Below are 24,716 nucleotides of genomic sequence, written 5' to 3' on the forward strand. Positions count from 1 at the left end.
GGAGCAGCTCCCCGCCCACCCTGACAGGAGGCTGCTCTGGCCAACCAGACCACCCCGTTTGGGGCACATCCAGCCCCAGGTCCCACACTGGCGCCTCAGGAGCAGGGGCCTGCTCCTGGGGTGCTGGCTGCAAAGCTCACGTTAAAACCTCCCTGCAGTTGCGCCGGGAGGGGCTGCCAGCCCTGCTCCTGGGGGCTGGCATCGCTGCACCAGTGAAGCCTCCTCCCTGAAAGCAGAGCTGGTAGCTCCAGCAGGATAAGGCTTCCTCGCTCCCAAGGAGCTTCACTGCTGGCTCTGCACTAGATTTACACTTCATACTGCAGAGCCCCACCGGGCGGGTAACCACAAGAGTTTCAGTGGTTACCTGGTGACCTTTGACATCCCTAGTGCAGGTAGCTGCTACTCCACAGGCGCACACCGACATACAGCACTGGATGTGTGCTAGTGTGAAAATAGCTGGTCAGCTACCTGGAAGTTGCCCTGGTTAGAAAGTTGCCCTGACTGGCTTTTGAAAGGACTTTAGGGACAATTGTAGCCAGCACCTACACACAGACCAGCTCTGCCTGCAAAGGGAACTGGGTCAGATGTTTCCATGGCACTGGTTCCCCTCTAGCTGCCCAGGTTTCACCTGTCCAGGTGAGTATTGGGGGAGAATGACACACATCTACCTCCTCCCCCCACCACTGCTCTGTCCCCTCCCCTCTAAGGCCCATGCCACCCAAAGGCCCTCAGTGGTAATAAAGACCTTCCCACAGCATCCCTTGCAGCCACAGGTAAACGGGGATTTTCTTTTTTGGGGGAGGGCATGGAGGAGACAGAGGAGCAATGTTCCTGTTGAGGAAAAGTTCTGCTAACTCCTGCCCTAGCTTTTCCAATTGCTCCCTCCACGATGGAGCTTTTACCTGATTTATCATAGAATACAAACCAAGTGTGTGTAAGTAAACTTTCAAGTTAACCCTTTCATGAAACAGGGCTGTAATACCGATACTCTGTGCAGTAATGGCTCAGGAAGATTAGCTGAGCTGCCAGTGGTGTTTGTGATGGTCTCAGGGAAGCGCAACAGCGCCCTCAGCAGGAACTGAAGTTTTATCATTATTTGTACGGCTGAGCCCTGCAGCACTAGCTGACGTCAATGCTGGAGCTTATCATAACATTTCCACTTCATTTAATTATACAAGTTGCTTTATGTTGTTCTACCTGAAGCCTCAGTCCCATAAACCATCTTGATGCTGCTTGGCCCAGCGAGCAAACGCCATAGCTACTGAAGTGCATTGAGGTGAGGCCATCTGGCTAGAGCAGTGTACCTAGAACTCAGGCGCCACTGGCAGGTTTTGCCATACTGGTGCATTGCTACTGCGCAATAGAATCTTACCCCCTAAAGATTCTGGTCTCAGAAGATGGGTGTGAAAAACCCCCAAATGAAAGGCTTGTTCACACTAGAATTTTCTTGTTTCCTACCGTTACTGCTGGTTCACGTCCGGCCCTAGTAGCATGAAAAGCAGCATAGCCCCCACCTGTAAAGCAGATGAACAAAAGAAATAGTTTCCTCATCATGCTGCTGCAGCACCCGCCCTGTCTGAGGTGGTGCACTCCCAAGACAGTAGCCAGCTGAAAAGAAGCAGAACATGCAGCAGTTACTCTCATTTAGTGTCACTCATAGGACTAGAGCCACACACGGGAAGGCAGTAGCCTCAGTGTTTCAATGCCTGACTTGAGGGGTCCTGCCGCCTTTGTCCTGGCTGCCATAACAGCAGGTACCATGAATATGGCCTGGGGCTTCTCATGTCAAAGTAGCTGCCCAGACAGTCCCTAGTTGCACTCTTGTTGCAGCCGTTCTCCCTGCAAACTGACCACAGCCAAGCGAAGGCTCTCGGTGCCTGGCAGGGGAGGCGTTCGGCCGGCAAGAAAGGCTTCGCAGCACGCTGAAGCTGGCACCACCTAAACTAGCCAATTGAAAAGGCCAAGGTATGACCCAGTCCCCCTCCTGCAAGAGAATGGGGCCTATGGCCAGGCCTGAGGAGGCATCAAGCTCTGCCTGGGATTCACAGGCAGCTGGTTCCTGGAATTCTGGTACTTGAGCCCCTTCAACAGGCAGCAGCCCCTTAGCCTGGTGGTTTGAGCACTAACTTCTCATGCGAGACACCCAGGTTCAAGCCCTGCCCCGCCCCACAAAACTGCCTTGAACACCTGTTCTCTACCTCATTGGGCCCCTAGCCCTCTGGCTGGGCACCACAGATGCCAAGTGGAACAGGAGAGGTTGAGGCAGATACCACCACTCAGCAGGCCAGAGTTCAAATCCCTACCACTCAGGCAGTGGGAGGAGTTGGACCTGGGGTGCCTACAGGCTGGGCCTATGTCCTAATCTCTGAGCTGATGCAAAGGCAGCAGAGGAGTAAAGGGAACTGGTGATGGCTTGGACAGAATCCAGGGGTCTGGTCCCCCCCCCCAGGATAGGTAAGTGAGGCTCTGTCTGGAGCCTAGGCCCCAGCTATTAACATCAGCGTGCCTGAGCTGGGCAGGCAGGGAACATTTTGGGGGGATAACCCCAGCCCTCCGTGTCCACATCCAAGCCCTAGCTGTTACCACCTGTCCTTCCAGGCTGCTCCAGCTCCAGCTGCCACACTGGGGAGAGGGATCTGAGAGACAAATGCCCTAAACATAGGCCATACCTCTCCTCCTACCAGCTGCCTCTGGTCACGGGAGCAGGAGCATCTGTTTGCCCCCAGCTGCCTCTTCAACCATGGAGGGGGTTTTGGCTGGTGCTGGCTCCTGCTAGAATTCCACTCTAAGCCAGAGTCACTTCCATCTTCAGTTTTTCCATCTCTCTGCCGCGAGGCTGAGGACCCTGAACACTGATACTGCCTTTGAGGGACAGACGACAGCGCTCGCTGGCTGCGCAGGGTTATGAGCTCCACAGCCCGGGTTCCCATACCATGTGTGTTGGAAGACAGCGTAGGGTGCAGGACAATGCATTGGGCTGGGGGGGAGAGCAGGCCTAGCCCCCTGGTCGATCCCCAGTAATACACTGAAGAGGGAGTAAATTATGGCCTTCAGGCAGCTCACAGAGTGAACCAGCAGGCTGCTGGGGAAGGGATGTTGCAAAGCAGCTGTTCCGACTTTCTTTAGCTAAGCCATGTGGCTGGTCCTCCAGGATCCAGACTGCCTAGGGCAAGGGAGTCTATCACGTGGAAGATAAATAGCCCACTGCTTCCGCTCTCTGCTACCCCACACAGCACACGGGCTTCACATGCAGCCAATTCGGGGCCAATCCAAACTGCTTCGGCCTGAAAAGAACCTCCTCTCCAGGACAAGCTTAACCTGGCAGGTGCTGTGCGCAGTCTGGTGCTAGGGCCACTTCGTGAGGCCAAAAGCGGGTGCAGTGGGATTTCACACCAGCCTGTCCCCCTCTTTTTCATTGTGCTCTGAGGAAAGCCAAAGCCATTCCCAAATCCATCCTGCTCACCTGTTTGCTTCTCGCAGGCAATCTTACAGGCCAGAGCCACACCTGAGCCCATTCACTGTCCAACCAGTGCTCCCAAGAACCACACACCTAACCCAAAATAAAAGCCAGCATGGGCATTCCCCCGGGACTGCACCCCCGCTGGGCGGAGCCTGAGTTCTGGGCTCCCTTCTAGCCAGGGGGTCTGGCACTTTGGTGGGCTCAAGCCCTGTTTTGCAAACCTTGCGGGCCACCAGCCAGCCAGTAAATAGCCTTGAGACTTAAAGCAAAGTTCGCCCTGGCTACGTGCTCACACTAGCGCCCCACGTACATATAAGCACACACTGCGCACAGCGCAGAGGTGACTCCTGGCTCAGGGCGCGCCAGGCGTTTTTAGCTCATGTCACCATTCGTTCAGCACCGTTTTCAGGTTCTTTACCTGTTCACCTGACACCGATGACCACGTGAGTAGCTGGCGTCAGTGCCACAGCACAATCCATCTTGGGATTGCCTGGGTGGGAACAGCCCCTGCATTTTGAACAGCTTTTCCTTTGTAAAGCAGCTGCTGTCTCCCGGTGAACCTCACAGGCAGCCTGGCACACGCCTGGTGAGCTGTGCGGCTGCAGAAGCAGGAGGTGAGATCCACAGTCCAAGCTACAGTGCTGCTCCTGATCCAGTGGGACAAGCTGAGAAGGCAGGGTTGTTTCCGGGGCCCAAGGAACCAGCTGTCCCATGAAACCAGTTCCGAGAAGGGAGACTCCTTATGCTCACGTTTCACAGACGGCCGGATGGAGCATTTCCAGCAAGCCGGGCTGGGGGTAGCAGCACCTGTAGTTACGAAGCAGGGACGCTTCCTGGGCCCTGCAGCTCAGTCACCCTAAGTTCCAGCAGCTTTTCTGGTCATCTCACCAAAGCCAAACCCGCCATCGGCACCATGTGGCAGCTTCTAGTCTCCCATTGTTGCTGGGTTAGCAAGCGACTCAAGACCAAAACTGGGCTGAAGCTGCTTCCCCTGGAGAGCTTCGAGCAGCGGGGGCTGCAGCTGCCGGAGGAGACTGAGGTGAGTGAAGCCAGACCCAGAGCTGTCGGACAACCAGGCACTAAATCGCCACAGCACTAAAGTGAGCTAATTTTCACCTGGTCCCCTAACAGATTACGGTTAATACCCTAACCCGGGTGCAACCTGGGCTAGTTCTGACGTAGGGGCTAGTTCAGACCAGGGCTAACAAAAACCACGGGGCTTCCACCTCCCCACATGCAGTTCTGGAGCTGGATCCGGCCTGTGCATCTTCGGCTCATCTAGACTCCTCATGGTCCGTTGCCAGTTGCCGTGGGAATCAGACGTCTGGGCGGGGCTCTTCCTTGAACCTCCCCCCCCCCCCGAGATCCAGTAATTCCCAAGCTCAAAGGTGTTTTACAAAACACGAAGGGCGAGCAAGGAGTCGTCTAAAGGTCACTGGCCCTTTCACGATGAGGCCATGGCAGGATTTACTTTGTTTAAAAGCTGTTCTCAAAGTCTAGACATTTGTATTTTGTAAGCGTCAGCGCCGCAGATCTAGAGTCCCGGAAGTTTTCCCGGGGACAATGGAACAGCCTTTCAAAATGCTCTCCACAAACGGCCCACTTCCAATCCACCGGCTGCGCATGCCTGTGGGATGGGGAGAAGCCTCTTCGCGGGGATGGAGTTATGGAAACGATTTGACCCTTATTTGCTGATGGGAAAGCGTCAGGCAGGCAGCCGAGCACCCACAAGTTACTGGCCAGGCCACACGACGTTCTGTCTGCCCCTGCACATGCCAGAAAGTTCCACGCTGGCTCCAGCGTTTCATGAACCCAGGAAACAAGAGCAACTATCTTACTCTTGCTCCGCAAGCCCCCGCTTGCTTTATGCAGTTGGTACTCCAGCAGCCAGACACCCAAATCCTGCCTTATCCTAGTGACCTTTCCCACGTGACCTAGCTCCTGGGACATGCATCCGCCTGTCAGGCTGCCCCGGCGCCTCTTGTTCTGGCCTTGTTCGGAGATTAAGCTGCAACAGTGAAGCCTGCCTGAAACGCATTTGCGGGAATTCCCTGACCCCTGCTGCTTTTGGAGGTGGCCTGGTCACTGCTCGAGTCCAGAGGCAGGGGGACGGATACGGCCAGACGAGGACAGGAACAGCGCTGTGATCTGACGGCTGGTGTATGCTGCAGGAACACAAACGGGCCAGTGAGCAATGCCCGAGATGCCCTGAATAAGATCTCCTCCATCTCCCTGACGCCATTTCTCCTGGTACATACGAATGCTACAGCGGGCACCAGTCAAAACTCAACATCCACACTGCAAACATCTCCTGCGCTAAGGGAAACCGTCTCGACTCTCAGCTGCCCCTGGGTTGGAACTACGGCTCCTGGCCAAGAACCCCTCTGCCCCGTCTGTGGCCTCTCAAGTGCCCAACTGTGGCATCTTACCTCCACCAGACTAGCAAGCAGCATGGCCTCTGCATTGAAACGGGGCCTCCCACAGCACAGGGGAGGCTCCAGAGCGCACCCCTTCCCTGGCCAAGCAAGCACAAGTCACTGGGCGCTTGCTGCCATCTCCATTCTCACCTTCCAAACGGCATCCCCAGAGGCAACCACGGGGCAGAGTGCGGCAGGGCGGCCATTCGACTGTTCATGCCAGACACCCGACGGCCACGGCATTAGCACGAAGCCGGAGGAGCAAACCCCCCTGAGCACAACAGGGAGACACGTCCTGAGCATTCTGGTTCATGTAAAACAACCAGGGTGGATTGTTCCCGCGCCAGAGCAAACACCCGTTGGGCTCACTTCATGGCAGGCTTTCCAGCGCCGGGAATCCATAACTCAGTGGGTGGCTGCTCCCCGGTCAGCTCCACAGCTCGCCTCGGCTTCTCTGAACGCCCTGCAGCTCCTGCGCACCGCGGTGTCCGCTACGCCACAGCGCCCTCGTGGGTAACGGCATAGAAAAGGGCTCAAACCGCCTCACGCCTTCCCAGCACGGCCGCAGGGATTTCCCCGTGCTGTGCACCGTGGGCGGGGGCGGAGGTCTCCCTCCCCCACGGACACTCGGAAAGCAGAGCTGTGAAAATGACTGGCCGCAGCAGCCGGAGGGGAACCAGAGAGGCTGAGGGCTCATTTCCAAGCGCAAGGAGGCCACCGGGCAGCAGCAGCACTACGAGATGCTGACCTGTGTCGGGAGCCCCGGCCCAGACCACAAGCGTATGCACACTGCAACGTCCACTGGGATGGAGGGACACGAGGAGCCGAAATACCGTCTTCAGGCCGGGCCCCCCAAGCTCTGCACACGGTGCTCCACTGAGATGGATGGAAGCCTCAGAGCTGCTGCCTTCTGGGACACGCTGCCCCTCTGTTCGCAGACACCATCTTTGCAACTCCCATTGGCTGCAGGTCCCTCTCCCGGCCAATGGGAGCTGCAGGGCAGTGCTTGCAGGCAAGGGGAGTGTGTGGAGATCCCCTGCATCGCCTCCCGCAGGGGACACAGCAATATGCTGGCTGCTTTCAGGAGTGGCGTAGGGCCAGGGGAAACTCCCTGCTGGTGTCCCCTCTAATTTTTCCACCTATGTGCAGAATGAATTTTATGTATTTTGTTGCTGAGGTAATGGGCGGATGTGCACCAGCAGCAGCAACCAAACCCCTAGAGAAAATGGAGATTTTAAAAATATCACCAGCATGGGAGGTGGGGCATTTAGAACTCGCTCCCCCACAAGCTAACAGTTACGCACGAGAGAGAAATAAAAGTTACAGAAAGCACAGCCCGGCCACAACCCTCAAACAAGTAGCAGCAACTCCACAAGTATGTGCTGGTCTTGGGGGAGAGGGAGAGAGAGTGTGAGTGTGAGTGTGAGCGAGTGTGAGTGCGCACGAGGGACAGGGATACACACTGTGTATCAGTGACAGTCACATTGCTCCTTTAAATATACTGCGCAAGTTCAGGCATGAGAGCAGCTCCCAGGAAGCTCCTTCCCTCCCGAGCCCTGGTGTGCCCCCTGTGGATACGTGGCACAAGGATGTGGGGGGGGGGGGAAGGGGGAACACCCTGATGTCAGTTCTCGCTTCCTCTTCCTCCCCTGCCCAGCAAGTGGGAGGCTCCCGGGGGCGGCTCTTAGGTAGAGTCCAGAACAGCAGGGCAGTGGGGGGGAGGGGCAGATAACATGCCAGCTCTTAATCAGAGGCTCTGGATCCCGATCTGGATGGCGAGGGGTTTAAGCCGCGGTGCCGAGGGGGAAAGTGTCTCCGGGGCACATTTGACACCCCGCAGAGAAGAACACCCTGTATGCTCAAGAGCCTGCGTCGGACAGACGGCAGCTCAGTGCACCGACAAAGAGCAAAGGCAACGCGAGGGCAGGATCACGCTCTCCTGGTCAGCCGTCCATTGGGGGGTGAGGGCAACGACCCGGGCACATTAAACCGATGCCACTGACAGAGGATAATCCAGATGGGGCAGCTTGAGGATTTCTGTCCTGGCCCGGTTCATTTGGACATTACACGGAAAAGGTCCAGGAGGGCAGAGAGGCAGCTGTAACTAGGGGTGCGGAGCGCAGGGAGATGTGAGAGGTGAGAACTAACCACATTGAACATGCCAACTCGCTATGCTACATCTGGCCAAGCAAACATGGAGGCTGGGAGAGGCACTGGGGTGGGTCCATCTTCCGCAGGAGCCCGTCTGATGAATCAATGTGGCAGCTACCAAGGGAGAAGTCAAGGGCCACCGTCTTCAGCAACCAGAGTCCAGGTAAACGCCGCTTCGAGAGTCAGGCGCGTGGAAAGGGAGGCGAAGGATGGGCAGAGAGCACAGCCACACGCACCACCTATCTGCTCTGGAGCGCTGGCTACACAGCTGAAGCCTAGATGGAAATTTACCATCACACCTCGATTTGCAACCCAAGTAGGGGTAACGTGAATGAAGTCGATGAGGCGTAACAGGCACGTAACATGGCAACTGACGAAGCTACACACACATCTGGCCGAGCAGCTGCAGAACCCGACCCAAGTCCCTGGGTAGCTTACAGAGCCTGCAATGAACCCAGCCTGTGGGACACATTACACATCACCTACAGGCAATGGCAAACACGTCTGTCCTGCTGAGATACAAGGGGGTTAAGAAGGAATTTGATCAGTGGAAGGTAAAAAGGACGCGCCCGCTAGAAGGGGCCATGGGAATGTTCCACCAGGAGCTAGTCAGCCAACGTTCAGAGCCATCAACTCCTCCAGCCAGGAATGGACAAGTGGGAGACTGTCCTGTCTCTCTCCTCTTTGGCTGTGGGCCCAATCCAGTCCCCCCACGAGCCAGTGGCAAGCCTGACATCCATGGGCATGAGATCAGGCCCTCTGACACTCGTGGCAACCTAAGAGGGCAGCAACAAGCTGGGCATGCTCTGATCATGACTTATGATTAACAAGGACCAGGATCCTAATCTGCTGCCGTCTCCAGAGTTCCAGGTGCTCAGCCCCATACGAGAGGGGAGGAGGAAGTTTTCAATCTGCCTTTGAAATAAAAAGATGAAACAGGGAGCAGGGGAAATGCATAAACTGGGACGTTCAACAGAAAAATCATCATTTATCTAAAAAGAACTGAAATAAACAAAATGCTTTTAAACAAAATCACAAAATATACACATAAATCAGGTACAAAATAAATAGGAGAGATTGGAAATCTACAACACAATTGGAATAATTATCACATTCATTCATATGACAACTGGTTTATGAAACGTATACACTTCGTTTGTTGTTTTTCATTTGTGCTTATTCAGGTTTATGTACACAATTTGTAGTCATACTGTAGTCAGAATACTACATCTTGGATAAAAACCGGAGAAATGTACAATATGATACAATTAGCAAAGACCACGTAGGATGGACAATAAGACAGTGAAAAGGCCCAAGGATAGCAGCATTATCTAACGACAATTGTGTGGTTTTAGAGAGCTGTGAACATACATTTTAAAGGGGAAAAAGGGAAAGTGTTAGGAACAGAAGTTGACGGGAATGTGCAGACTTCACGACGTAGTCAGACAATGTGCACAGAGAAGGGGACTGGCTTGGTTTTAGGGAACAGGAACAGTAGCAGCTGTTGCAGAGCTGACTGTGACAGAGGAGCAAGTTCGCCAGTGGTTTGGCTACCAGATGAAATGGATTTGGCAGAGACACATCGCCTTGGATCTCAAGCAGTGTTAAGAACAAACAAAAGCTTTGCAGCTCACTCCTGAGAGCCCCGCCTACTAGCACAAACCCTGCTAGTCTAGACTATCAGCCCAGGCAAGCAGGTGATTCCCATGAGCTCCAAAACGGGGAGCAGATGTACTGGTAGTGCCAGAGGAGCAGGTCCTGAGATCTTTCCATCATCCAAACGCCATGTGCAACAAAGCAAAGTGCCAGCAGGTCTTGAGTGCTGTCCCCTCCCTCTTTGATAGCTACAGTTGTGGGAGAGAATCAGACCAGTACAGTCAGTTACTGCCTACTGCCTTCTAAGAATATCTTATCGCCTCTCTATACATCCATGGGACGCCCACCTCTTGAAGACTGTGTACGGATGTGGTCGCCTCCTCTCAAAAGAGAGATATCAGCATTGGGAAAGGTTCAGAAAAGGGCAACACAAATGATGAGGGGTTTGGAACGGCTGCCATACGAAGAGAGATTAAAAAAACTAGGATTTTTTTAGGTTAGAAAAGAGAAGACTAAGGGAGGATACAATAAGAGGTCTATACAATCATGACTGGTGTGGAGAAAATGAATAAGGAAAAGTTATTTACTTGTTCCCATAGCATAAGAACTAGATAGAGGTCATCAAATGAAATTAACAGGTAGCAGTTTTAAAACAAAGGGAAGTTTTTCTTCACACAGCCAACCTGCGGAACTCCTTGCCAGAGGATGCTGTGAAGACCAGGACTTCAACAGGGTTCAAAAGAGCTAGATAGATTCATGGAGGGTAGGTCCATCAATGGCCATTAGTTGGGATGGGTAGGAATGGTGTCCCTAGCCTCAGTTTGTCAGGGACTGGGAATGGGCAACAGGGGAGGGATCACTGGATGATTCCTTGTTCTGTTCATGCCTTCTGGGGCATCTGGCATTGGCCACTGTGGGCAGACAGGACACTGGGCTAGACGGACCTTTGGTCTGACCCAGTGTGGCCGTTCTGATGCTCTCCTTTCCCCAAACTCAACCAAAGCAGTGTGAGAATGCTGCTTCCATGTACCAAGAGGCCATTACTCAGAACAGAATGCTTTACCTAAGTGAAAATCCACCAGTGGAAACCTCTCAGCCCACCCATGGAGCATGGGACCTAACAAGTAAGAACTGTGTTGCACAGTCCCTACCTGCCATGTGTCTGTGGCCTTTGTGAACACGTGCTCACAAAGCTAATTGAGACACTTGAGATCTGCAGCACAGAAGAAATCGTATTTTTGCTCCAGTGCTACTAACCAACCCGACTCCACTTGCTATGTCCAAACACTGCCTCACCAAGGAGGGAGACCAGCGCCTCCTAGTGACCCCTTGAGCATCACAGCTGTTTGCAATCTCAGACGTCATTCACTTAGACTCCTACGGCTAGGACTTTCCATTCCTAGGGTCTATAAAATCTCAGCCATCTCTCTGCAACAGACAGGCTCTTTCTTTAGAGAGGAGGGAAAGGACTGACTCAACTTCAAGCTCTTGGTTAAACAGAATTAGATTTTGTTAATTGCATTTTCACAGCAACCGGGGAGGCATTTTAGTCCGCAGGGCTACAGCCGCCAGCCCTGCTCCAATGTACAATCTCAGGCGAAATCACATAATGATAGGCTGGTGGGAGGGATAAGAAGGAGAATCAGAAGACCCAAGATTCTCATCTCAACGTTTGGAGACATTAGAATGGAATCAGACTGGAGGGACGCACACATGACCAATGAACAGTCATGGCTTGCAGATGAAGAGGTGACACAAACCAAAGCAAACAGAAGCCGGGCAGTGGCGGCCAACTCTCTAATATACACACTGTCGCTCTGTAAGGGGTCGGGCCCATCCAGCGGGAGACTTTCAAGCAGCAGGTGTAGGACGGAAGGGAGGGGTCCGTGGGACTCTCAGCAATTAGGTGTTCGGCTGATGTCTGATGGGCCTCTCCCTCAGAGCCAGAATCAGTGCTAGCGGCAGGTAAACATCCCAAAGCAAGGGCTGGCTGCATCATTTTAGTTCCATGCCTCCTGCTTTCGCCTCCCCCAGCTCAGGAGGAAAGGAGCAGAGATTACCGGCCTCTCTCCCCCAGGAATGCTCCAGCCACCCCACACTGGAGCAGAAAAGCAACAAACCCACGAAACCCAACCCCCAAATCTGACCTGTGCTATGAAGGAGAGGGCAGTACCAGAGCCAGCAAGCGCCTTGTTGCCCTCACCCAGTAGGGCAATGAAAGGTGGAGAGATTACAGAGCATGACAAGCAGCCTTCTGGAGAGGAGCAGAGCAGTAATTTGGCGGGGGTTTGGGGGTAAATGAGACAACCCTGTGTATTGCTATTAGCCCCTCAATGCTGAGCCTCACTTGCTACATCTGAGCTGCCACCTCATGTCAATGCCACTGGGATACTGCGAGGCACCTCTCCCCAAGACTAACGGCACCGCGGGGAAGCAGTTCCTCGATTCTTTTTTCAGTCCAGGGGCCAAGTGCTTCTTTGGATTCTTCTGAAGCCGCACGATGGACAGCCACATTCACAAGGCCAAAGCAGCATGAGGTACGGCAAGTCCAAGGTCGGCTTCACACAATGCTGTTGAGCAGCCCCCCGTTATGGCGTCAAAGTCTCCAATATACAATTTCTATAGAACACATAATGCCAGCCACACACCTTCCGTATAAAGTCTCAAGTTATACGGTTAACAAAGATACTGTCACGGTAACTCCCCCCCACCCCCATTTGCTAGTTCTTAGCGAATCCAGGCACTGGATAACAAATTCACTGGTACGTAGGTCCTAGTTTTAAACCAGGGGTTTGTGTAGTCACTATCCTAGAACACAGGGTACGTAGATTGCATGGGAACTAGTCTCTCTCAGCACAAGGCAGATGCACTTCCCAGAGGTCCTGGAGAACTTGGTCATCCCCTCCCAGCACGTGATACTTACCTGGGATGCAGGTGAGGAGATAATGCGACCATCTTCCTCCCTCCCCCATGCTGCCATCTAACCCCTCCACCCCCAGCCTGGTGGCTGAGATCAAGTGACGCGCTATTGCAACCAAAGGGCACTGCTCCACTTTCCTTTGAGCTGTTTTCAAACAGAGCACAGCTCCCTGCAACACCCGCGCCGAGGCCGAACCCCCGCCTGCTCAAGCACTTGGCCCCCGAGGGGTTCGGAGCAGCAATGGGGAGATCTTTGTGGGTTCTCCTGGGAGCCATTCACCTTTTCCCTTCCCACCATGCCTTCTCCCCAGGAAAGGTGAATGCCAAGGGGATAGTCCTAGGAAGAGGAGTCTGGAGGAGGTGTGTGTGTGTGTGTGTGTGTGTGTGTAGGGGGGGGAATCTGGAGCCAGGTTACACTTGGATTGCTACATATACGGAAACAATCCTGGGCCCCACACAGCCCTAAGCAGTCCTTGGGGAAAGGCTTCTCGCCATGCAGGGATGTTGGGCTGCAGACAAGTGGCAAGGAAAATGACGCGGGCCCTGCAAACTCTCCCGTGAGCAGGGTCTGCAGACGGGAGCAGTGATTCGCTCAGTCCACCTCCCACTCAGAGTTCACGTGCTGCACCCGATCTCCACAGCCCCAGAGTCCGTCTTGTTTGGAGAGAGATTCTCACGCGAAAGCAAGAACATCCCTTAGCTCTTGACAGAGATTTGGCAACACACAGAATGTAAAGTCATGATTACATCAGAGTCAGCTTCCTTTCAGTCCAACAGGAATGTCAAAGTTAATTCACAGATGTGCATTTACGGCATTAGTGTGGAAGCCTCCTTTCAGAGACCTCTTGTGCAAAAACGGTGTCAACACCAGCAACTGAGGGGACATGCCCTCCTGTCTCCCCCAGTCCACCAGCAAACTGGCTGAATTCTGCCCCTCGGGCTGCGCTTTGACGCTGGTGGAAGGAGGAAACAAGCCAGGCCACAGGAGTCAAGGCTGAAAGATGCTGGATCCTTTCTACAATCAAAGCCTTGCAAAGGATCAAGGACTGAAGTCAAGTCCAATGGCTCCCGAAGTCCAGCGAAGTCAAGTTCAATGGTGCCTTGATTTAGGACAGTGACTGATGGACAGCTCTGTCCTGGGTTGTAGCTTTGAGCACCCCTGAATTTGGAGAGCCAAGCAGAGACTCCCACGGCTCTCCCTCTGCCCTGGGGGAAGCTAATGGCACAGGAGCAGCTCTTGAAGCCTGTCGATCCCACTGCAAATATGGGTCCAAGACTTGTAACTAGATCTTGAGTGGGGTGCGTCTTCCCTCTGCTTGCCAAGGGGCCTGCTACATGGGATGCCCATCTCAGCTGTGCCCCCTTCACACTGCAGCAGTAAAAGCCCATCTCCTAGAGCAGAGAGGGTTTTCCACAGGGACAGGCAGGAGGCCTTGTTCCTGAAGCCAATTCAGGGGCGCTCCTGTCCCCGCCCCCCAAGGCTGCCCATTTGCCAAAGTCACACTGTGACCAACTAGCTTTATGAAAGTGACTGCACCTTCTCTCACCACACTGGGAAGGCTGATGGGAAATGACGTAAGGACAGCTTGGAGAGACGGGAATCCGCCCGCAGACAGACAGGAGTTACTCGCCTTCGGGAGAACGTGGCTTCTGCGGTTTGTGTTAGAGGGGAACAAAGCTTTTCAAAAACGCCACAAAAGAGCATGAAAGCCAGAAATCCCATCACCACCCCACAGAGACCCCTCAGTGCGATTCCTGCCCTCCCTCAGCGGGTCTGACAGGAAGCACACTGCAGCCCCGGGGTACCACGGAATGCAGCGCTTTCAGCAACGGGGCAGTCGGTAACGTCAGGTGCAATGGCAGTTTCAATAAAAGGGCCGGAGCAAGGAAACAGCTCCCTCCTCTCCAGGGGCTGGCGGCGTAACGTTTCCTCCCTCCGCTCCGGCAGAAAAGGTGCAATGTCAGCAGCCCTCCTGGAGCCAGCTACAGGGAGACTCCTGGGGCCAGTGGAGCAGGCGCTGGACAGAACCTGTGCTGCCAGCTCTGTCCAAGGCACGAGTGGCCGACAGGTGGGACAGAAAATGCCGACGGAGGCAACAGGCACAACATTTAAAAGGAAGAAGCAGCAGCATTTTTTAAAAATACAAGGCTAAAAAGTGCAGGAGTTTCAAGGCTGAATTTCCCAGTCTCATGGTCCCACATGCTAATACCAGGCATGGAACTGCCATGCTCTCCAGAAGGGAACTTGTGCCTTCTGGGGGAGGGCCAGGGACTGCCTTTCCTCGGCCCATCTCTCCTGGAGGGGCACAGAAGGCCCTTCTCAGAGGATGCTTCCCAAGGCCTGAGGAAAATGGGACAAACCCCGGACACCCTGGCTTCCCGCAAGGAGCTGCTGCCGTGAAACACTGCACCTGCTCAGAATGTGTTTAAGCGACTAACACTTGTCTCAACCACAGAGAAGGTGCTTCCGCCCTCGGCTAAGGGAAGAGGGAGGCAGCGCTGACACCACAGATTCTGGAAGGGGGCTTTGCTTTTAAACTCAGCCAGACAGAGCTTATCGGAGAGTAAAGGAAAGAAAATGGTACGTAACAATCACGCCCGGGTGCTCTTTGAGCAGCACAGACTGAAATTCAACAGAGAAGCCACTAGGCAGCATTTGTTCAGATATTAATACTGCTGTCAACTGTCACGTGTTCTTTAAGACACCGCTAAAGAGGGGGAGAGGTTTGTTTGGGTGGGGGAGCCTTGGTTCTTCAAAGATCCAGCTCTAGGGTAAAGTACGCCACAGATGCTGCATTTTGGGGGTTACAATATACAACACGGTGAAGTCCCAGTGACGGCATTTTCCCTCCATGCTGAGGCCACGCTCCGGGATGTCTGTGATGGACAGGTGGAGTGCAGTCCTGGAGGACGCTACCATGGACAGATGGAGGAACAGTGGACAAAAGGGAAGGAAATACAGCAGCTCCTAGAAAAGTGGAGAATTGCCTGGAGACTAACTTCTCCAATCCCTGAAGTGCAATACGCTCCCTCAAACTCCCTGCACAAAACACGGATCTACCTCGTAGTGGAAGTTCTTCGTCAGTCTTTGAGGAGACCAGCAAGGTCCTGACTCCACCAGGAAATCCATCTTGCAATGGCAAAAGTTTCAGATCCTTCTGGAGGATTTGCTTTGGGCATTGCTGTAGCAGCATCTTTTATCTTACCACGAACAACAATTTTGGGACAATGGTTTGTCCTAAATTCTCTCCCAGTTATTATTTAACATGCACTGCGAATATGCTTTGGTTACAGTATGTTAGCATCTGAGGTTTGACATTTTGGGCTTCACATTTTCAGTACAGCAGGGAAGGCAGGGAACTTGACCATGTGATTCCCAGTAACATTAATGCAAATCCCAGGGGAACAAAGATTGCCCAGTATACAATTAGAGAAATTTATCCCGGTGTAATTTGATGAGACTGCAGTTCTGTCAATTAAAAACCCATCTTCGTATTCAAAACACACAACATCTGTGGAGGTTAAAAACTGTAAATGTAACAATTTTTTTGTTTGTTTTACAAGGAACCATCTGAAATATCAGTTATTATGAACGCATGCAGCCAAAACAACCACCCCTTCCCTGAAGGTCATTTGGGGAGAAAATAATGCCCATTCCCCCAAACTTCCATCCCGCTAAGCTACAAGTTCCTTAACGGCTCATCCATTCTTTGTTCTCAGGACACAAATACATATGGGTACCAGTTGCTGTTTTAACAATAGGGCAACGGACAGGACCAAAAGGAGGGATGGAAACAGGTCTATGACACTGGAGCTGATTCACAAAGTCACAACAGAGCCTATTTGGGGGAGGGAAGAGACAGCAACAATTTAAAACTCTGCAAAATTCTTTTTAAAAACATGATCTTGAAAAAATAATCAGAGCAGTTTGAAAAACTTCTCTGCGCACGTCTAGGAAGGAGGGAAAACCAATGAAGATCAAAGATACGGCTGAAAAAATAAACACGATTCTACTTTGCGAGGAAGAATTCCATCGTTCTCCCAGGGGCACTCACCAAGCCCACGGTTTGTTTGGTTTTTTGCTTTCTGTGTTCTCATTTCTTCCAATTTCTTCCTCTTTTGCTCCCAAGAAGGGCGCTAAGTCTTTGGTCTCAGAACACTGGATGCAGCACGGCATTGCAAGCACATACTAAGAGCGTTTGCAGTCAAGAAGAGCAAAGACTGGTCCTGCTGAAGTGATGGGTAGAAAAGGGATGCAGATTGTTAGCTCCTAGATGGAGCCTTCACTGAGCATACTGTGATTGGACTTGTTGTGTGTCACGCAGTTCTGTTCATTCAGCAGGTTCGCCGTCTCATCCGGCAAACCGTCATGCAGTTCCGTAAGAGTCAGTTCGATTTTAGTGTTTTCACTGTCCGAGGACTGTGGTGTCTTGTCCATCCGGGATGCCATCAGGGCATTTTGGTACTGTTGTCTTGAGATCTATTTCATGCACACAAGAGGGATGGGGGTGGGGAACACATGCACACACACAAAAAGACACAATAACACTTTGGTTTCTATCTGGTGTCCTATAGGACACACTATGAACACAAACTCTCTCCTCTTGCCAAGTTCTCCTTTTAATCCTGATTTTCATGGGATCATCCCGATAAACCTACCAGGATAACACAGAACCCTGACTTAGTATCACAAAGTGGTGACAATTCAATGTGACAACACAGTGATGATGTGGTTCCATCCTGTTTCAGTGTTGTGATGCATGGATTGGTCTCACTGGATATACCCTTAAAAGGCTCCAAAGGACTTCCAGTTACTCCTAGCTAAAAGCCATTGATGTTGTGATGCAAATGTTTAAGGCCTCATCCAAAGCCCATTGAAGTCCACGGGAGTCTTTTCCGTGACTTTAATGAGTTTGGGATCAGATTCTTAGAGCCCTCTGTATGAAGTGAATCAAACACGTGTTACAATTCAGTTGCAGTTCAGCAATTCATGGCCTCACATGCAGCATGGGCCAAATCCAGAAGTCCTGGGATCTATATAGGGCCAACATCAAATTAGCGATCTGAAATGTATCTGAAGTTAGCCAGGTTTCTAGGAAGCTAACTGGAACTTCGGTTTGTTACACTGGAGTCAGCATGTAGGTTAAATTAAATTAGTGGAGATTCCTAGAACTGGAAGGGACCTTGAAAGGTCATCGAGTCCAGTCCCCTGCCTACACAGCAGGACCAAGTACCACCCCTGACGAATTTTTGCCCCAAATCCCTAAATGGCCTCCACAAGGATTAAACTCACAACCCTGGGTTTAGCAGGCCAATGCTCAAACCACTGAGCTATCCCTCCAGTACCTTGCTACCCTACCTGATGCTCCAGAGGAAATCAAACCCACTACGCTCATACGATCCCTGACAGTAGTGCCATGCTATACAAGGGGAAGTAGGGAACACCCTCCTGAAAACAGCAAGCAATCCCCTTGCACTGCACTGGATTCACCTTCCCAGTTACATCAGCATGCTGCTGTCTGCAATGACGTCCGTGTATGGATAACTCCAAGTTCTGAGCAGCAACAACGGATTGACAAGGGGGTTGGGAACGTGGAGGTGGGAAAGGAGTTTTGCTTCTCACTAGGGTTGTAGCTCACAGACCAATGTCAAGGCATGGCCCTCGATACAAAAGAATCTCTAAAACGAGACTCTAACACTGAGCACTCAGTTCACCCTGGCCAGTATTCAACCCTTACTGATGTAAACCTGTAAGACTCACTGCATCAGGTGTTTGGGGCATGGGTCTATGGGAAAACAACATCATTAGTAAATCTTATTTCTGGGATCATAACCCACATCTCCACCATTACAAAGATTTGTTTTATTCACTCCCTCCAAGAGTTTTCAAACTCTGATTAACTTACTCTAAGATAAAGCACTGTTCAAGCTATGTCTTACAAAGAAAAGTGAAGTGTAAGTAAATGGCTTTGTATAAAGGAAGCACCATGATCATTCCGGAACAATGGGACACCAGCTTCCCTAATTTAAAGTGGAACTGCAGTTGGGTTTGAATTTCCAGTTCCACCACACTGATCTGCTCGTCCCGCAGGATCGATGAATGTTTTGGCACCGGGCCTGCTTATCGTGATGGGATGCAGAGAGCAGAAGAACAGAGCAATATGCACGTGCCCAGTGGCGCTTAGTGCGAGAGGTGGGCCTGACATGGGAAGTCCGGATACAGGGACGAAGTCAAGACTTGGCCAAAGTTGAGGAAGGGAGACAAGCTGGGGGAGAGTTTGCATCCCAAATGACATTCTGGGCCAATTTTTGGTTATAAATTAATTAATTGCAGCCATCACAAAATTGTTCTCTCTTAGAAGAAGGACCCTGTTAACTAATGAGACCTGATTCAGATTGTTCAAAAAGCTTTACAAAACATCGCAGCAAGAGACAGGCTTTCAAGACTAACTCCAATGGAAAAGATATTTTATATAAAGCTTCCTCTGAAGTGCTGATAACCAGAAAATGAAGTGACCAGTCCAATTGCACTATCCAAACAGCAGTGGAAGAAAATCAACAAACGGCAGAAACAGGGGAAACACACAGTTTAAATGATTGCTGCTTTCATAATTCTAGTTCAGTGGTCCCCAACCTTTTGGGGCTGCCGGGCGCCCGGGGGCGGGGCCGCACATGCAGCATGTGCCCGGGGTGCAAGAATGGCTTGGGCCAGCCCTGGTCACTCGGTAGGCGCACACAAATGCCATGGTGCCCGCGGGCACTACGTTGGGGACCACTGTTCTAGTTGCTCTGTGCCAATCTGTTATGGCCTGGAGTTACAATCTCCCTCCCCCTACCTCTCAGCTCTGCAAGGTAGCGCAGTTTTTCTGAGAGGGAAGCCCTGTTCTCTCTTTTCCTACCTTGACAAATTGAATATCTGAGAGTGCTTTCACTGAGTAGTCTGGGACGTACACCTGAAGGAAAGATGCATTCAGCTGGTTGTTGCTGCTCCCCAATGTTGGTGTCACTGCTTCGATACGATCACCTCGATTCAGAGAGTCTGAATGATTCAAGCCACAGGGACGGGGGGGTGACTTGTTTTCACCTGAAGAATGGGAAAGAAGAGAGGAGAACTTTTCAACCAATTTGGAAGTGTTTAATTCTAAGTTCTCGGAGACATTTGTTAACCAAGGATATAGCATAGAAGATGCTTGACAACTTACGTTCTCAAGCTCAACCTGGCTTGTTATGAAGCTCTCACTGAGTAGCTAGTGCACCCAAGTTACAGATCTCACTCTCAGACATCACGGTGAAAGCCTCTTTGCACTGACTTAGCAACCAGCAGAACAGCATCTCGACACCCAGAGCCTTTCCACAAAGCAGCTTTGATCTTACAAGGTTTCACCGTGCGCTTAGCATTGCCTCCTTCACTTAATCACACAGCTCTTAATGCCCTTATGGCGAGCAGACACAGATCAGCCTTGTGGGCTGCACAGCTCACTCCCTGCATCAGCCGCATGGAGACGCAAACCATGCCTGCCATCCCTGCAGTTACCAATTGCTTTTAAAATCCGGCGGCTATTTTACGTCTTATTTCAAAACAGCAAGGAGGAAAATTCTGAGCAATGGGCAATTTTGTGCTGCACCTTCCATCAGCAGGGTAATCAGTATAACCTCTAGAGGCAAGGAGACAGATTTCTGTCAGCCCTCCATGCAGATGCCTCTCAGCATCTTTCTTCACAGAAAGCAGTCTGACCATACGCTGTCATTCGGCCAACAGACTAACTCAGTCCATCTCTGCTTTCCCACACTGATGCACAACATGCATATCTGTGTGGCAAGATGAGCAGCTCGCTAGTGTTTGGGAGAAAGTTTTTTTGCTTGAAGTAGCTTCAGTACCTGTGTGAATCTGACCTGAAATCCTTGTTCACCAAGGATATGGACGATATTTGAAATATATGGCAGCAAAAAGGAGTGGAAAGAGTGCATGTGCTAAATACATGGAGTGGCTGGAGACAGAGGACAGAACAAGAACAGCAAATATGCAAGGGAGAGCACAAAAAGTAAGGGACACAAAATATGGGTGAAAGTGAGGAAGACAGGCAAGCAGCTGGGGATGTGCAGAGTTCGGGGGAGTTGGGAGGTGTGTATGAAGAAATGAGGAAACAAAGCATGAGACAGAGAGAAACTCCGCAGGTCCATGCTCTCTGAAGACTAGCACATTCCCTTGTGTCAGCTTGGATCTAGAAAGCAAATTCCTACAGAAAGGATTCAATGGCAAAACCCACAAGCGTAACAGTAAAGTACACATTTGGGATTAACACAACGGGACCATTTTCAGAATGCCCCAATACGACAGCTGAGAATCCTGGTATGGTCACTACATGTTCACAACACACCTGTCTGTGAGCTGCACCGTAAGTTGCTCTAGCAAGCAGAGTTACCATATGAATTCACTTCAGGGGGTATATTCTCCCCACATTTATTATTTTCCATTTTTTTCTTTCCATTGGAAAAAGCTAGGAAAAAATGTCTGGCATTTATATCAGAAACGGTTTGCCCGTGCAAGGGATACATTTCAACTGTAAAATGGAAAAATGAAAAAAAGATGACCTGGGAACAGCAAAAGAATTGAGCAAAAAAGATAATCAAAGCTGCAGAGTTTCAAGAAAAAAAATAAAGCCATCAAACAGTTTAATTAAAGAAAGATTAAACTGCTTTCCTTTCCATTTTAGCCGCTGGAAACTTTAACTGTGCCTGAAAAAAATCCCCTGCAGGGCAATCACCTGTAGTTTGTTTGGAATGCATATAATACTAATTTCAGGACAGAGGGTAAAAAATGGCAGAAAATTAAAGAGAGAGAGGAAAAGCCCAGAGAGTAGAAGCCACAAACACCAAAAGTTCAGGAAATGCCCGGTGAGAGCTCCGTTTGGTCTGTTCATTGAAGTTTGGAGGAAAGGGGGTGGTTTTGGTTTTTTAGGCGCACACATATTTTCCTGTTCATATTCTGTTTAGCGGTACAGCAAGACAGTGGCATTAACATGAACAAGGTAAATTCAGTGGAAAACAAAATTGCAGCATGGCTCAGCATCTGCTGAGGAACAGTCATTCCCGTACATTCTGCCATTTACTGCGTTATTTCCATTCCTCCCTGTTTCTAATCATTCCAAATGCTCCTAACAAGTTCTTGGTAGCCCAATACATTCCATCCTTGGTCTCAGTCCTCAAGTGAAATGTTTTGGGGGAAGGTTAAGCATAATCTGTTAAGTCATTTGAGTGATGCATGGTTTTAAAACAAACAAAACACCCCATCCCCACGTTTCCATAGATCACATGCACACATTATGTGTATGAATAACTTCAATACCAGTATGGGCAAAACTATCAAATTTGGCTTTATTTACAAGTCTCCATGGAAATCTGTGAAATAAATCAATTTTGAAGATGACAGAGTCTTTGAGCACATGAAACAGGATACTCGGTGTGTGAACAATGTAATTTGAAATTTTGTTTGGAGATTCAACACCTCTTTTGAAGTTAAATTTTATTTGCTTAGAAGTTCATTTGAATGCTTTCCTCCATTTTAGCTCCATCTTCTGTGGAATTAAGATGTTTTGTATATGAGCCCAGGCTAGGTATCAGATTTTTTAAAATAGAAATCACCCTGATAGCATATCCATATGGGAGGGAGATAAACAAGGACCTTTTCATTATATTCTCTTCAAAAAGGTAGTGCTTTTATTTCACTTTGATGTGTCTGTAAGTGTGCTACTATTTATTCACTAGCCAATTAGCCCATCATAAGACGGGATTTTCAGGTCTTTCCTCCATGTCAGTCTTCTCTCCTGAACCTCCGGTCTCTCACTCCGTCTCTCTCTCTCTCCTCCTCCTGTTTTCCCCCCCCTCCTCCTGCTCTCAGTTCTCCTCCGCCTCCTGCCTCTCCCTCCGTCTCTCTCTTTCTCTTCTCCTCCCTCTCTTGCCTCTCACTCGGGGGACTGTGGAGCCCAAATGGCCGTTTGGGCTCCGCACTCCCCGTGCTGCATGGGGGGGCATAGAGCCCAAACGGTCGCTTGCGCCACTTGCTCCCACGCGGTGGCCCGGCTGAGCGGCGCTGAAGTCAGCTGAGCACCACGGTGGGAGGCGAAGGGGGCGGGATGGTGATGTTCACGGCCAGGGGGTGGGGCCTGGAGCCACTGTCACGCTGCACATCACCGCCCCGCTCCTCCTTTTCCTCCCACCGTGGCGCTCGGCTGACTTCTGCGCCGCTCAGCCGGGCCGCCATGGGGGAGAAAGTGGCGCAAGAGGCATTTGGGCTCTGCACGCCCCATGCAGCACGGGCCACCCAGAGGGAACAGCCAGCATTTCATCAACAGCGCCGCCCATAGGGAACAGCCAGCATTTCAGCGTTACAGACTCTCAGACATTGGGCTACTATATATATGATAACTCAAAGTTTAGGATGCTTACCTGTCAGGTATGTCTCTTGGTTGAACTTCTCTCTAACAAGTAAAGGAGTTAGACAAATACAGACTGCAACTGGCTTTTTATGAGGTCAGTGCAGACACAAGAATGGTGAAAAAGAAGCATGCGGATTTACCTGGAGAACCTGCTGCTAATAATTCTGTTCTGCTGACAACAAACGTACGAGACAGGGACAAGGGAACTAGAAGAGGGAGAGAAAAAGGGTGAGATCACGAGTGGAAAGAAAACAGCTCTCCACACTTGCCAAGGGAAAGAGTTAGTTCATACTCTTTGGAGAAACCAGAAGCACCAATCAATTGCAGAAAAGAAAAGGGGGAAAAAAGCCGATTAGACAATTTGTAGGAATAATTACAAATAAATAAATCCGCAAAACTGCATACATTCTGCTTGGTAATCCGACCTGCCATTCAGTCCAGAGATCTCGACTGACATTTCAAGACTCATTCATTTAAAAGTAGTATGCAATGCAAAAGCAGTAACCACTTTAGCCCAAGAGATGAAGAATAAAAATGAAAATGAAAGTCATCTTGGGGGAAGGCCCAACTGGGGTAGCTAAATGAAGAAACAAAAAGAGGGTAGATTTCACCACTCTCAAAATTATTTTTATCAGACCATCAAAATGAGCCTGTAATTTGCCATTTTATGGTGAAGAATATCAGAACAGCCAGACTTGATTTGGCCAACAGTCCAGCTAGCCCAGTATCCTCAGCAGTGGCCAATATAAATGGTTCAGAGGGAATGACCAGAACAACTGATCATCATGTAGTCCATCCCCTGTCGCTGTTGCCCATACCCAGCTTCTGGAAAACAGAGGCTAAGAACACTTCAGAGCATGGTTGTGAATCCCTACCCATTCTGGCTAATAGCCAGTGATAGATATATCATCCATAAACATACCTAGTGCTTTTTTAAACCCCATTATAGTCTAGGCCTTCACAACATCCTCTGGCAAGGAGTCCCACAGGTTGACTGTGCATTGTGTGAAGAAATACTTCCTTTTGTTTGTTTTAAACTTACTACCTATTCATTTCAATTGGCGACCCCTAGTTCTTGTGTTATGAGGAATAACACATCCCCATTCACTTTTTCAATGCTAGTGATAATTTTACAGTCACTTTATGGACATTTAACCCTCAGAACCCTTCCATTGCCTTCACTTTCCAGATGGGGAAACAGAGGCACGGGGGCTATTAGGGATTGGGAGTCTCAAAGAGATAGGTAAGAATATCTACCCTTGCTCTGCAGTGCCTCTCTTCGGCTATTACCCAGAGTGCTGAAGGGGAACTGCTTGCAGACAGACCTCCATGGAGCAATTATAGTCATTTTATTGATAAGATGATGCAGTTTGACATACAATCTCATACTAAAATATACCCTCTTAACATACAAAAAAATGCACCTACAAACTAACGGCTTTGTTACTGGAAAAGGGACTGTAGGAAATGAAAAATACAGGGCCACTAGTGGTCAACTGATAAGAAACCCCAGAGGCATGTGCTTGGAGTTGGGGGCGAGGAAGACCAACATGGGTTTCAGAGTAGGAGAGCGCACCCCAGGATAGGTGCAATGACACAATCTATGGTCGAGTGGTAGGAAAGGAGTGGCTGTGAAAGATTTTCAAGTGTAGCGGATAGTATATGGGAGGTGAGATGCTCTGGCATGCCCTGGACTGATTTGTATTGTAAAAACTGAACCTCAAAGTGGAGGGTACA

At 50.5% G+C, this 24,716-nt stretch overlaps 1 protein-coding gene across 3 annotated transcripts in view; it reads right to left on the reverse strand.

Moving 5' to 3' along the window:
* Window positions 1–97: 97 nt before the first annotated feature.
* The window catches only part of CNNM2 (cyclin and CBS domain divalent metal cation transport mediator 2), a 226,621-nt gene continuing 202,002 nt past the window's right edge, over window positions 98–24,716 (reverse strand). The window contains exons 6-8 of one of the 3 annotated variants that reach the window (XM_075935558.2): window positions 23,120–23,185; window positions 19,443–19,627; window positions 98–1,514 (exon numbers count right to left, since the gene is read on the reverse strand). In XM_075935558.2, the coding sequence (XP_075791673.2) occupies window positions 1,461–1,514; window positions 19,443–19,627; window positions 23,120–23,185 (305 nt within the window). In that variant the 3' untranslated portion in view covers window positions 98–1,460. Of the gene's footprint in view, window positions 1,515–8,989; window positions 17,024–19,442; window positions 19,628–23,119; window positions 23,186–24,716 lie in introns of those variants that run through there. The other 2 variants (XM_006120865.4, XM_075935556.2) reach the window with 2 other exon arrangements.

This window comes from Pelodiscus sinensis, chromosome 8 (assembly GCF_052426305.1).
Source record: "Pelodiscus sinensis isolate ZL-2025 chromosome 8, ASM5242630v1, whole genome shotgun sequence".
In the NCBI taxonomy this organism is placed as follows: domain Eukaryota; kingdom Metazoa; phylum Chordata; order Testudines; family Trionychidae; genus Pelodiscus; species Pelodiscus sinensis.